Genomic DNA, 15,398 nt, shown 5'->3' with positions numbered 1-15,398 from the left:
CAGCGTTAGGCCACCTAACACTTTAATCAAGTAGCCAATAAAATTTGAAAAAATGGTATTTACAAACAGCCCTACTGCATATAAGAGACATGTTAGCAAAACCAATGAAGTTTTTGAGTAAACGAATGCTTCGCATGCGAGCACACAACTTTATCTAGCAGGCATCGGCATACTCTACGTTCAGTGAAATCTGAATGAAACAGATTTATGCAACTATTCATGACATTGTCTTGTTGCAGAAAAGTCAAAAGTAGTCGAGTTCAGAGTAAAATAAAAATTTGTATTTCAGATTGAAGAGACACTGAGGCAAGGAACTTCAAGATACGATTGTATAGATTATTCCTATTGAAATAAACCTGCTGACTGCTACCAGATGATATATATGAAGATACTGCTCCTGTACACACAAAATCAGTTTTGTTATCAAAACTTCACTAATGGGAATTTCTTCAAGTAATTTTAAAAACTCTTGGAGGTACAGATTTTCAGAATACAAATGAATAATATATTCGTATTGATATAAACCCGTATATTTTCGGCTGACGCTCGTCAGGGGCAATCGTCAGCAACTAGTAGAGAACTCTTTTTTCAACTTTACTAATGCACTGGCGCAAAAGTGTAATTCAAGATGACACACGGAAACAAGTTGCGCTGTCACACATGGAATATACATCACATTATCACTTTCTATTGTCGAATAACCAACCAAGTCAACATATAGATAATACTTCCTGTTCCTGGTATCGTATTAACAGTGCAGCATATCAATCGGTGAGGTGCTTGATGTTCTAGAATTTTAGAAAATCCCTAGTGTACAACATCAAATTGTTTCATGATTTAATAACAGTTCCATATAAAAGATTTGGAATATTTAATTATGTCACTTTTATGTGCCCGCCAAGTATATAATGCCATTTCTAAAGTAAATTTGGTATTATTTTGACTACGCCGATTTCATCGTACTTTGTGACAATGATATGGGTTGATCACAACTAAACAGATGTGTCATTTCCACTAACGCGAATAGCTTTGTAGTAGCCTACATGTTTCATATGCTCCGTTACGACCAATCGAGGTTTGAAGACTTCCATATTGGAAAATACTATCAAAGCAATAATTTTCGTTGATAAATCAACTCTTGGTGATAACTCATTTCTAATATTAATATAATGGAACATTAATTTGAAGAAATTGAAATTTCGTATAGCTCCGCGTTTGCATTATGGTACAGCTGCCAGGTGCTATCACCATGTTATTTCAATCATTTACATCTGGGAAATTTGATGCCGGCTTTAAGAGTCACATCAATCACACCGGTTTCTTCCACGACATAAGGCGGACTGTGATTCAATATTTGCACAAAGCAGAGACATAAGGTCTTCACACTGTATCTCACCTGCCTGATATCACAGGAATCTCAAAAGTGTGCAGTATTGTTAAGCAAATTAACGGTGATAAATCAGGGTGACATTCATTCTTTACATACTAGAACTAGAACTAGTTACTTTTAAAAACCAGCAACTAGAACTAGAACTAAAGTCCTTTAAAATGAAAACGTCTCAGAATATAGTGCACACCATTTACTTGGCCCGTCAACATATTTCCTGCTTCTCATTATCAGAAAAATAATTGCCCGCTGTAAGGGTTCTCAAGTCATTACATGTTAAGAACCGGCTGAACTGGATTTCATTCTCCTCGGTACCGTAACACATTAGTTTTTCATTTTACGGGATATATCAGACATAGACTCGATATTTCAAAAAAACGGGGTTTAGAGTTTGAGATGGGAGAGATTTCGACACCGAACACCCACTCCGCTGGCTACACCACTGTTAGTAGTGACGAGCTAACAATGGTTGTACGAACATCATTCAACAGAAAATATGTATCACGATTCCCGCAAAACTAAAACTAGAACTCGGACATGCATGTAAAAAATCGAGTCAAGATAGTAAAATAAATCAAGTTAACGTAAAGATAACATAATTCAGATAAAAATCTTAATTTCAAACAAACTTATAAATCCACAAGGAATTGGTATATTCAGGGTTTTACTAAGACGCGCATAGCAACAAAATTGCAAGCAGGAACAAACTTGGATGACTATATAATTCTAGTTGTCAATTTAGACTGACTTAGGATAAAATGACGGCAATCTAATCCCAATTCTTATTTAATTTCGAAAAGCCGCCACACACAAACACATCACAACAAGGAATTAAATACTTGAGCCCTAATTTCAGAATGGGAATCACAACGGATATCACAAAGCTGTAATACATACGCAATAAAACAAATTTGCTTTAACCGGCCTATCTTACATTTTTAACGAAATGATAAATTAAAAAAGATATAATTACCCAATTTCTGACTCTGACATGGTCGACCTGAAGCCGTGGCGTTGATGTGCATGCAATCGAAAACACAGAACATGCATAAAAGAAACTAAAAACGGAAAACACATACCAACAACACAGACAGGTTCAAGCACCAGAAAACATATGCGATAGGCCTATACATTCATTCAACTATTGTTACGCAATTCAACATGATTGCAGCAGATTGCGATACCTTAAAATTGCTTAAACTATGAATGAATTATTTACAACAATTGGGAAAGGATTGTGAAAGACTTATGAGCATGCGACAATTTAGTAATTTGACACTTGAGCGTCATTACCCCAAAACTAAGCCTGACCCGAACCCCGCTTCTACAGGTTGGAATTGAGTCAAATTTGTTTTGCATCGTTTTTGAAGACAGCGCAACGGGTTGACAGAAAAACTTGAAAATAATTTTTTTTTGCATTTTTGACTAAATTCAAAATTTTCAAACTGTACGAAATCCGGGATTACCGGTTGGAAAGAATTCAAATGTCGTGTGCATCGTTTTTTAAGGCAACCTAATGATTTAATAACCTAGCCAGCAAGATTCCTGAAATTATTTTTATTTGAACAGCCCTAATTGTCACATGCTCATAATATTCCACAGACCATTGTGAGATAATTACTAATGACGTGAGTAGATTTATAATAGAATAAATGGCTGTCTTTCATTTTTCGATCAAAAATCCGCACTCAACCGATACAAGGGTAGACAGAATGGCGTCACAGATTGGGCATTCAATACGACCCAACTTTTAAGAGAGAATTGAAACACCAAGATGTTACCAACAAATTCTGACCTCATTCTGACAACGTTATCGCTAATTTCGTTTATTTGCCGATGAAGATCTTGGAGGGTGTTGCGGTCCGTGTCCAGCGATTCTCGTATAGCTTCCAAATCCTGTTGGAATTCGTTGCAACTGGAAAAAGTAATTCGCTTGTACGAAGTTTTGATTATGACATAATTTGAATGAAATAAAATAAATTTAAAAAATAATAAAATCTTTCTCGTATAGCTGCAAAATCTTATTGAAATTCATGTGAAATTGAAAAATCGATTTCCTATAATTTTGATGTAACAGAAATACTCCAGAATAAATTTAAAATCATTGGAAATTCAATAAAATAATGAAAAAACAAAAACAAATTAATATCATTTTTTTCTTAATTTAAAAGGGCACTGCACTCTAAAAATGATGTGGTCTCAAATTGAAGGGCAAAACGAAAGAAAAATTTTGGCCGCTGCCGTTTTCTTCAGAATGCCACCGTAATGGAGCTGCAATGTATTGAAATTTCCAGAGTTGCAGCACGCTCCAGCAGTCACGCAGAGATCGAACTTTATATTATAGTTGTCAGCCGATGTTATGAAGGAAATAGAATACACTCGGCCCAATTTTGACATAAATCTCCTGACTGGACAGACATCTTCCGCTGAACGCGGTATCTAAACCACCTTGGCTTGTAAGTCATATTTCCTTCTAACATCGGCTGACAACTATATAAAGTTCGATCTCTGCGTGACTGCTGGAGCGTGCTGCAACTCTGGAAATTTCAATACATTGCAGCTCCATTACGGTGGCGTTCTGAAGAAAACGGCTGCGGCCAAAATTTTTCTTTCGGTTTGCCCTTCAATTTGAGAACACATCATTTTTAGAGTGCAGTGCCCTTTTAACACATAAATGAAATAAAGGTGCAAACAATAATCACGTAACATAAAAATGAAATTTAAATAAAAACCAATAAGTTTGATAAAGTCTTTATTCTCGTATAGGCTAGCTTCCAAATCTTGTTCAAATTCATTACAACTTGCAAAAGTAATAACCTTTTGTAAAATATCCCTCCGTCATTGACAGAGCCTAGAGCAAATACTCACGAATGCTCGATCCCTTGTATGCTTAGCGTGTTGAGCAGCAACTGATTCTCAGGCAATCTCTCCGCTTCGCCCTTCAACAGATTGGCGTCGAACGCGATATGCGCCTCGGATTCCAACTCTGACCTGAATACATCAAATTGAAACATTACCGCGACAATATGCTCGAGGGCATTGGGCACCAACAGTTACATCCGTCTCACAGATTACTTTCAACAGAAATTTCATTGCGCTGCAGGGTTGTAGTGACTCGAGTCATCTTCTAAAAATACGGAAATGACTCGACTCGAGTCAATCTGTGTGTTGACTCGACTTGGACTCGAGTCATTGCGCATAACTCGGACCAAGTCATATGACTCGAGACTCAAGACGGCCAAGACAGACATTTCATTGTAATTTCGAAAAATAGTAAATTAACCATACTATTGGTATTTCGCCTATTGACACTGGTACTTGAAAATGCAACAAACCGTTAAAGTGAGGAAAATTACTGATTATAAATGCGAACCATTCGATATCACCAAACAGAGTTATAAAACGTGGTTTTGACAAGACTTTAACTCGAAACTGAGCAGTCAACGCAATGACATGGACTCGAGTCATAATACCAAGACTCGGACTCGACCCTCTGCTCGCTGACTTGGACTCGGTGGTGAATTAAAAATGTCTCGATTTGACTCGAGTCAAAACTAAAAAAGTGGAATTGACTTATGACTCGGAGCCTTGCGACTTGGTTACAGCCCCGTCACGCCGTCATTTTACATTAATAACAGTGACGGAGGTGAAATTTGAATTACATGAAGGATTCTTATGAATTTGGACTCCGCCCTTCATTTTGATCTCTTGTGAGGCCAAAAAGTAGACTTTACTTTTGTAGCCATAAAACCAGTGGTTCTCAACAGTTTTGATCTTGCGGACTGGCAAACCTATGTTGTAATCAAAATTAGCCCAAATTACACTTACGACTAAAGTATTTAAAAAAAAAAATTAAAGGAAATCGAAACTTCATTTGACTGGCTGACATCGGCGGTTTTTTTCCGAAAAATTTTGCTTCACTTTTCAAAACTGTAAAACACGACCTCAATGGGATGCGAAACCAACAAGTAATATATCGTTGGATTCAGAATTTCAACGCCTAACCAACTACGCCACGAAGCTAGACCAGAGCCGGGCAACCGAACTCGCATATAATCAAGAAGACAAGATAACCTTGTTGCAAAAACGTACACGTTTTGGTTACTTCCTTATAGATTCCCCAACGTATACCTAGTGCGAAAAGGTACGCGCTATTCACTGCGATAGAGATTGTCATCTTTCAGACAAGTCAAGAGTAACCGCTTTCGCTCAACTAATTCGATCGATACTATCGAATCATGGTAGAGCGTTTCACCATGAACACGCGGTCCGAGAGTCTCAAAATCAGTCACTCATGGCTTCGTTGTAAGAAGACATCTTTGTATAGCATATACTTTAGGGTCAACATACTTTGGAAATCTGAAAAGAGGACACTTTTTCAAAATTTTCACGCTTGCGATACTAGAGGAAAATCCTGAAAAAATTCTAAATTTTTTTCACTCTTTGGTCGGTTGACTAAAAAAGAAAAAAAGGTCAACTTTCCGGCCCAGCTCTCTAAATAGCCGCCGGAGCGTTACTTCAGTGCAGATTTTACTGTATCACAGTCAAATTTTGCCCTATATTAAACCAAAATTCTCATTGAAGAGGACAAAATCTCAAAAAAGAGGTTATTTGGGTGTACTCACAAGGACACTTTCAAAAAAAGTCAAAAAATAGGACAAATCCTCTTAAAAGAGGACGTATGGTAACTACAATATACTCATCCGCACTAGGTATAGGCTGTGCACGAATCACATCAGGTTAAAATGAGTACGATTCACTTGGGATTATCCCAATGGTCCAGAAGGCTTTTGCAAACTTATAAGTTTGAAGCTGCATAAGCTACATTCTTCAATAGATAGTGCTCGAGTCATATGACACATACCGAGTAGCCTGTGTTTATGTTAGGCCGTTACATGTAGGAATAAAATCATTGGAATTTCCCCGATTGCAGTTGATACAAAGCGAGGTTTCTCATTTGAACGCTACATGACTAGATAAATGCAACATTAAGGCCACAGGCTGCGCACAATGATTAAAGCACTTGAATCTGAATCCAGTCTTACTTGTATTGTGATATGAATATTTCGAGTAATGAAATGATACGCTCTCTTTGACGGTAAGAGTTAATTTATCCATGAATATCATAGTTTCAATATTATTTTCCACTGTGAAAGCCTCTAAACCTCAATTGGTCGTATCGTAGTAAACGAAAAATGTAGGACAAACCTACGAACTAGGGTTGCTCAAAAATAACTTTTTGTCCAGACTCCAGAGATTCACTAATGAAATTGTAAGGTTGCCCACAAAAATGCTGCACTCCAAATTTTGTTTGAAGTTCGAGTTTGAAATTTTGAATTAATTATAAAAACAAATCCATGTCAAGTTGTATGCATAAACGATACAATTCAAATTTGACACAATTCCGACCTGTAGTTATTTGACTTTTTCATTCAAAATTCCAGGGAATTTCTGCGAATCCAAAATTTTCAACTGCAATAACTTCGCATCTACTGGTTGGAAGTGAGCAAAAATTATTCTTTTAGACAACTTAACCAATTTCATGGGTTGACAGTGAAATTTGAAAAACAATTTCATTTAGTCCTAGATGCAGAAAAATCAACCTCATAGGCACCCTCGTGCATAGAGCGTTGATGATATGTTCGGGTAATAAACATGTCGTCAACTGCGGCATAGAGAGGAAAGTAACGCAATTCAATGCAGAAAAGTCAACAGAGCCTACAGAACGAACAACCAAAGATGTTTACCTCCATCTACCTTGGATAGGGCCTATTTCCACCCGCTTTGAAAAGCAATTGATTTCAGCGGTCAATAAGTGTTACGACACAGTGAAGACCAACGTGATTTTCACAACAACGCAACTGCTCCCGGCAACATGTAAAGACGTGCTTCCCGCACTTCAACAAAGCAATGTACGGTAGTTTACGAATTCAAGTGTCACTGTGATTGTGGCTACGTGGGAAGAACGTCAAAGCGCTTGCAGGAACGCATAAATCAGCATGTCCCTAGATTCATTAGAACACGCCCGGTGAAAAGCTCACCCTAACTCATCCGCTCAAGATTGATGCGGAACAATCAAAGGCCATAAATTCAGCAATTGGCAAACACTTGTTGGATAATCCCGCCTTTGCAAAAATTTATCGAGACGACAGATTTCGCATACTCGGAAAGGGTCGTTCACACTTTCATTTGTGAGCCTTGGAGTCGACTTTTATCAAAATACACCAGCCAAGGCCGTGTCAACAAAAGGAGTTGTTAAAATAGTACTCGTATTCGATATTTCGTGCTGGTGACGTCATATTTTGTGTTACGATTGTTGATATACGCTGGTCTTTCGAATTCTCTACTAGTTGCTGACGATTTCCCTTAACGAGTGTCAGCCGAAAATATTCGGGTTCATTTCAATATGAATATACTATTCAAAAACAATTTTATAATTTTGTGGTATAATACATTCAAAATTTTCAAACTCTTACGATTTTACGTCTACCAGTTGGAATCGAGTCAAATTTGGCGTGCAGCATTTTTTTTAGGCAACATAACAATTCAATCAGTAAATCCCCAGAATTCTAAAAAAAAGTTATTTTTCCCAAGTCTAGTTATAATACGGCATACAAGGAATTCAGCAAACTTACTTTTTCATTGAAACAAAATTCTGATATTCCAAATGAGGGGCGATCTGCTCGATCTGACCCACAGTCTCTCGGTGTGACGACACAGTCGCGTCTGTGCATGGTGAGACGCCGGCCATGAACTCTAGAAAAATTTCCCTCCTAAAAACGAAACGAATAACTTTGAACCACCGAAATTTTTTCAAGGCGTATTCTTGTACAAACTACCAATGTAGTTAGATGACGGACAAGCAACTACTGTTTTTGAGTAGATCTAGTTCTAGTTGCTCATGTAAAATTAAAATTAAAAGCCAAACAACTAGAAAACATTTGTCATTATTTGGTGTGAATCGGGATACCAGTGTTCTGTTGTGCGATGCAGTATGCAGTCATTGCTAGCTCAGAGTCATTACTAGTAATAGTGGCGCAGCCGGGCAGGTGGGTTTTGGGGTCGAAACTTTTCCATTTTTTCCTCCGATCCGATTCCGATAAAAGAAAAAGTAATGGTTGACTTCGGAATTGAAGTTAGTTGTGTTAGTTGGTTGAGAATTTTCAAAGGTCATAGTTCCAGAACTGTGTAAATTGAGTAGTTCTAGTTCTAGTTGCATATTTTGTAAAGTGAGTAGTTCCAGTAGGCTACTAGTTGCGAATTTTGAAAAGAGGGTTGTTCTAATTCTAGTTGCGCATTTTCAAGAGTAGTTCTAGTTTCTAATTGTGTATAGCGAGTACTTCTAATTCTAGTTCTGGATTTTGAAAAGCGAGTAGTTCTGATTTTAGGTTCCAGTTTTATAGAGCAAGTAATTCTAGTTCTAGTTCTGGATTCTGAAAAGCGAGTACTTTTAGTTTTAGTTGCGAGTTTTGAAAAGTCAGTAGTTCTAGTTCTAATTGTGCATTTTGAAAATCAAGTAGTTTGTGCAATGTAGATGCCTAAATCTAGTACGGTAAAAATAATAAAGGCCAACGAACAACAAAAATCATAAGTGTGGATAGGGTGTTAATTCTTATCTGACTCTGTTTACTTTTCCAACTGTGTTCATAGACGTGTTTGTTCGCATATAATAATTAATACAACGAAATGATTTTCTGCCTTCTATCATTATGCAGCGTCTCAAATACTATTACACATCTTGAGAGAGAATGCTGTGCAGTAAAATTGGCGATAACAGGCGGGAATATTTACATCGCTATAATATGTCCTTTCACATTCGAGACAAGAAATATGTCACAACCCTTCCGTCAATATTTACAAAGATGTTTGCTTTGAAATCAGCATAAAGAGAACAATGCATGGTATGTATGTTTCAATGCCCAGTAGGCTATTACCTAATTTGTGCGGTACAGTAACAGAACATCGTCGACAATACAATATTCAAAGACTTTGAATATAATATAGCTATCGGATTGGTATATAAAAAATTCAAATCATATCTCGTGTCATCTTGATGGATTTTAACAATTCAATCGATGGAACATAATTTTAAATTGCGGAAAACTTCACTAAAATTTTATCTCAAGGAGCTCAAAGTAGATACGTTTTGAAATTAAACTGAGGTACTTACATGGAATCAGCTGATTCGACCTGCAGATAGCTCAAGTTACTTAAAAGTTCCGGAAGAAGTGTATGCCTGAAAAGCAAAATTGAACATCATAACCAGTACTGGACAATAATTCTAACTGTTAAATTATACTAATTAGAGCGAAAATCCGGTAATTAAATTCTAATCAAATTTTTGAAATAATCCGATATTCTTATTTTAATGGAAAATACGGTCGCAACTATAATTGATAAATGAACTCTTAAATGGCAAGGAGTGTATAATTTCAGTACTCGAAAAAAATTGGTCTCTCACTAATCGACACCGATTATTATAATCAACACTCGATTCAGATTCGAGCAGAGACATTACTTCAAGTGGTTATGAGCTAGACTACTTCTACTTGACAGGTTCAGTTTTTAGGCCAAAACTAGGCCTAAAATATTTGCTTTTGTACTAACTTGCAAATCCCTACTTTTACTATAGAAGAAATTTACTGCGTTACTTCTACTTCTACTTGAGTACCGACGCCGATAGACTTTGACAAACTCTTGAATTCGAGTACTAAAATCTTTATGCTCAGCCAGGGTTGTAAGCAAGTCACAAGGTTCCAAGTCGCAAGTCAATTTTACTTTTCTAGTTTTGACTAGAGTCAAATCGAGTCATTTTCAATTCACCACCGAGACGAGTCCGAGTCCAAGTGATTGTGTTTACTGTTGAGTATCCAGTTCAAGTTAGGTTCAACTTACTTCTGTGAAACTCTTGTGTGATATCGAAGGTCTCACATTCATAATATATATTATACTCATTTATCTCACTCTAAACATGTTTATTAGGGGTGTTCAAAAATGTTACCAAATTTGGTTCATTTTCTACCAGTAGCCGCATTGCTATAGGAGAAGAAAGTTTCTACTTATTATATAAAAATTGTTAAAAAAAAATTTCAAAATTTTCTGTTCACCCCAATAGTGTTAGGTTGTCTATAGAAACGATGTTCAGCAAATTTGACTCAATTCCAACCAGTGGAAGCGAAGATATTGACGTCGAAAAATTTGGTTTCGAATAAAATAGTATTTACAATAAATAATTAGAGAATTGGCCACCGTAAATACTATTTTATTCAAATCCAAATTTTTTCGACGGCAATAATCTCTATAGACAACCTAACACTTTATTGGGGTGAACAGAAAATTTTGAAAATTTTTTTCATTATTTTTTACATAATAAATGAAACTTTTCTTCTCTTGTAGCAATGTGGCTACAAGTTGGAATTGAACCAAATTTGGTGTGTAGGCTTAAATTAGGTATCCTAACAATTTAATCAAGTAGCCAGTACAAGTTGAGAAAAAAAACAATTTTTGAACACCCCTAATGTTTATTCAAACAGAGGAAAGACAGTTTCTAGAGCTATTTTCTAATTGTCGGTCCTGATATACGAAACTTGAATAACTCGTTTAGAATATGTCGAGTCATATGACTCGAGTAGAAGTCGAGTCGATACACAAATTGACTTGAATCGAGACGAATCATTTTTACCTTTTCAAGAAAACGACTCAAGTCAAGTCGAGTCAACAAAACACCGCGACTCGAGTCATTACAACTCGACTCTGTGCTTAGCCCTACAAACAACTGACCTGTAATAGTACTGATGGTGCGTTGCCTCCGTTAGATGCAACACATACTCGTTATGGGCCTGATGAAGTTTCATGGTGCATTTCTTATATTTATCCTGCTTTGTGTCAATGGCTTGAGCTTTGCCTGGAGAGCAAACATTAGCGTATGGATAACTGCATCTACTTTCACAATGATTTGTGTACCCTTCTCGACGGCCGAGTCGTAGTCTTTCCGTGAGGTGCTGGCTTCCTTTTCGGATTTCACATAATGTCCGTGCTTACGATCCAGTTCCGTGAGCATGATCTGATCGAAATCGTGAAATGTGATTCTACAGGGGCAAGGAGATTAGTACGAACCACTGGATTTTTAAAACTTGTAACTAAAACTAAGTCACTTCACGAAACTTGCAATAGAACTAGAATTTCTCACTTTTCAAAATGCGCAACCATAACTGGAATTAGAATTACTCGCTTTTCAAAACTCGCGACTAGAAATAGAACTAGAACTACAGTCCGGCACGGTAATGATGCAGCACACCTTGATCAAGTCATTATCCAGGCGATCCCTTCTTTCCGAATACGACTTCTTTATGGCGTGCTTATCTTTGATCAGAGTGCTGATCTTCTCGATGAGTTCATTTTGAAGTCTGTCCGCGCTGAATTTCATGTTCTGCCCCAGCTGGCTTATGTTGCGTATAATCTCCTGCCATGCCTTGAAAAATAAACAAATGGTCTGCGCGCCACGCTACACTCCGATAGACAATAATAATGAGACACTGTCATATTATGTTACATGTAATGCTTGGAAATTTTAATTTGAGTGGACTTTCCCTGCAGCCTCCTGGTTTAGGCATTTAAGTTATGCTTACATTTTTAAGGAAAAATTTATACATATAGTGATATAGATATAGATATAGCTATAGATTTAATGAATGCAATATGTCAAACATTGATCTTGAAAGAAGAAGGTAGAAAATTGCATTAAGTACTTTTTATTAAACACAATTTAGCTCATTGTACAGTAGGGCTGTTAAAAAAAAAAACATTTTCTTCAGATTTCATTGGCTACTTGATAAAATTGTTAGGTTGGTGAAAACAATGCTGCACACCAACTTTATCTCAATTCCAACCAACAGAAGCGAAGTTATTGCAGTAGAAAAATTTCCAATTCCATGATTTTAGAATAAATAATCAAAGAGTTAACCACCGTAAATACTATTTTCTTATAATCCAAATTTTTCTACTGCAATAACTTCGCTTCTAGTGGTTGCAATTGAGCTAAATTTGGTGTGCATCATCTCTACTGACAGCCTAACAATTTTATTAGGTCGGCAGAAAAATTTTGAAAATTATTTTTTGTTTTTTAATAATAAATTCAAAGCTTTCTACTGCAAGAACTTCGCTTCTAGTGGTCGGAATTGAGCCAAAGTTGGTGTGCAGCGTTGTTTTCACCAACCTAACTTTTTTATCAAGTAGCCAGTGAAATCAGTGCCAGTGTACTGTACACAATAGATTGTTCTAACAATATTTTCTGTAAGTTGAAACATTTATATCGATCCATTTACTCATGGATTCTTAATCAGTCAGTGAATCATTTTAGATCGAGCCATAAAAATACAATCTTTCTTTCCCTATATAATTATATTTGATACTCACATCGTAAACAGGACTCTGGTATTGCGGAGGCTCGATTTTACCTCCGGTTGTTGCGACGCTCAATAGATTCTGTGCATACTCTCGGTCGCACTTGATCCGAGAAGATATCGTCTTTTTAATGACCTAAACGAAGCGAATATGCATCATTCATGGTTGAATCCAGGGTTGTAACCAGGCCACAAGGTTCCGAGTCACAAGTCAATTTGACTTTTACAGTTTTGACCAGAGTCAAGTTGAGTCCGTGTTCAGACTCGAGTCTGAGTCCAAGTCCTAGAGTTTACGGTTCATTATATTGAGTCAAAGTCAGGTTCAACACACTTTTGCGAAACTCTTGGGTGATATCGAAGGCCTCGGAATCATAATATACTCATTTTCTCAGTATAAACATGTTTACTCGAACAGATAAAAGATAGTTTCTGGGCCTATTTTTCAAGTATCACAATGACTCGAGTACAAGTCGAGTCAACAAAGAATTACGACTCAAGTCATTACCAACTCTGGTTAAATGACCTTTTTTCGTCATCACATAGATTTTCAGGCCACAAATAGACCAGAAAGCAATATGAAATACGCAACGGAAGGCTAAAAATTTTCACGTCAATCAAAGCTCATGAAATGCCATTCAATACTTTTGGATCATGATAATGAATATGAATGCACGGACTATGCAGCACATCAACATATGAACGAAACTGCGGGTGCTTGGAAACTTGGAAAAAAACAAGATTTCAGATTTCTTTCGGCTATATCTTGATTACGCTGCAACCTGCAATGATTTAGGCTATAATACTCACTTCAAGAAATTTCAGTTCGTGGTCCTGCATTTTTAGAAGTGCGTCATGGGAAGGTTTTCCTAACAGACACATATCAAATCTTGAAGTATCGTTCACCATGATGAATCCTCGTGCTCACAACTTTCCGATAATCTAACTATAATATAAACACTGCTTATTATGACATGTACGAAACAGCAGGGCTGCACCAAAAAAAAAAGAAAATTCAAATTTTTGTGGCTGAGTTGCTCAGGTTGCCTAAAAAAACACATAACACAAATTTTGGCTCAATTCCAACCTATAAATCATTTCTATAAAGAAAAACATTTTGGATTTAATAAATAAAAAATAAACAGTAAATTTTGAAGTGGCTATACGCCATGGAATTGTTACGTTGTCTAGAGAAGCGATGCTTATGAAATTTGGCTCAATTCCAACCAGTGGAAGTTGTGTTATTGCAGTAGAAAATTATGGATTTGAAGAAATAGTATTTAGAGGGAAGGTCTATGAATGATAAATAATAAAAAAACATGCCATGGTAAATACTATTTATTTCAAATCCAAAATTCTCTACTGCAATAACTTCGCTAACACTGGACGGAATGGAGCCAAATCCTATGAAAATTTAGGCAACGAAACACTTCCACAGGATAGCCAGCAAAACTTGAAATTTTTTTATTTAATAGGCTAAATCCAAAACTCCATCATCTTATAGCATTTCCTCCTACAGCTTGGAGTTGAGCTAAAATTGGTGTGCGCTTTTTTTTTCATGCAACCTAACAATTTTATCAAGTAGCCAGTAGACTTTGAAAATAAAAATTTTTGAACAGCACTAACGTAACAGATTGAGCTAACGGATGAGTTATTCAATATATTAAATGAAGAGGTGATTAGTAAGACAGTAGCAAAGTATTTTTCCTGGCAGACAGGATTTATCTGTAGTTCTCAATGGGTTCATAATCATTTTATTAAAATTTTTATCATATCAAACTGCTACACTACACAATTGTGATATAATGAAAAGATAGGAGGGTGCCGGAACGACAAGGAGTATATTCTTTTAATCAGACGCACACCTTGACCTGAGACAGCATGTATAAATAAGAGTTAAGAAGAGGCATCCACACTGGATTAAGAAAAGATAACATCAAAGCAAGCGACAAAAATGAATGCTGCATGTGTAAAAACAATATACTCTGAAGGCTAGTGACAATAATAGAATTTGTGTTGATTACAGACTGGAACCAAATAAATTTGGATTTGTGGTGGATTAACATAAGACAAACAAAAAAAAGCATTTGCTGACGAGTGACGATTACCCCTGACCCACCCTGACGAGTGTCAACCGAAAATACTCGGGTTTATTTAAATACGAATAAATTATTCAGCTGTATACAAAGCCGTTAAGCGAGTCACAAGCTAATGATATGCTACCGAAATCGGAGAAAGTTATTCTTAACTGCACACTTTAACTAGCCAAGGTATTTTGCAGGTACCAGTATTCGCTATATCGTCTTCCGCTTTGTGAGTATTTAACTGTGACGTGTCACGTGGTAATAACAAACCGGCCCCGGCTTTGTGAACCGTATCCTGCTGCCACAAATCATTCATTGCCCAAATGCAGAGATGGGCCAAGGCCATGTTTGCTATACCTAAGCTATGGCTATCCATTCGCATGTATAATATACCTCCGTCGGGCCAGCCACCCTATATGCTGGTAACATCGAATCACTCACCGTTTGTAGCCGTTCAGTAACGTAGTCCTTGCTATCTGACTGAATACTTCATCATCATCATCATCATTGGTTTGTTAGCAATTTTAT

At 36.7% G+C, this 15,398-nt stretch overlaps 1 protein-coding gene and 1 long non-coding RNA gene across 5 annotated transcripts in view; both read right to left on the bottom strand.

The window, feature by feature from the left end:
* Positions 1-13,989, bottom strand: part of LOC145443057 (tyrosine-protein kinase Fer-like) — a 34,540-nt gene extending 20,551 nt beyond the window's left edge. The window contains exons 1-10 of one of the 4 annotated variants that reach the window (XM_080321050.1): positions 13,597-13,989; positions 12,803-12,925; positions 11,685-11,858; positions 11,351-11,450; positions 11,168-11,291; positions 9,558-9,623; positions 8,023-8,160; positions 4,256-4,378; positions 3,183-3,302; positions 2,361-2,387 (exon numbers count right to left, since the gene is read on the bottom strand). In XM_080321050.1, coding sequence (XP_080177176.1) covers positions 2,361-2,387; positions 3,183-3,302; positions 4,256-4,378; positions 8,023-8,160; positions 9,558-9,623; positions 11,168-11,291; positions 11,351-11,450; positions 11,685-11,858; positions 12,803-12,925; positions 13,597-13,695 — 1,094 coding nt within the window. In that variant the 5' untranslated portion in view covers positions 13,696-13,989. Of the gene's footprint in view, positions 1-2,360; positions 2,388-3,155; positions 3,303-4,255; positions 4,379-8,022; positions 8,161-9,557; positions 9,624-11,167; positions 11,292-11,350; positions 11,451-11,684; positions 11,859-12,802; positions 12,926-13,596 lie in introns of all 4 variants that reach the window. The other 3 variants (XM_080321047.1, XM_080321048.1, XM_080321049.1) reach the window with 3 other exon arrangements.
* Positions 1-15,398, bottom strand: part of LOC145443110 (uncharacterized) — a 155,080-nt gene that overhangs the window by 26,311 nt on the left and 113,371 nt on the right. The window lies entirely within an intron of this gene.

This window comes from Botryllus schlosseri, chromosome 7 (genome assembly GCF_051294905.1).
Source record: "Botryllus schlosseri isolate E-star chromosome 7, Bs_hap1, whole genome shotgun sequence".
Classification (NCBI taxonomy): domain Eukaryota; kingdom Metazoa; phylum Chordata; class Ascidiacea; order Stolidobranchia; family Styelidae; genus Botryllus; species Botryllus schlosseri.
The sequence above is the reverse complement of the archived record's forward strand: the minus strand, read 5'-3'. Positions and strand labels throughout refer to the sequence as shown.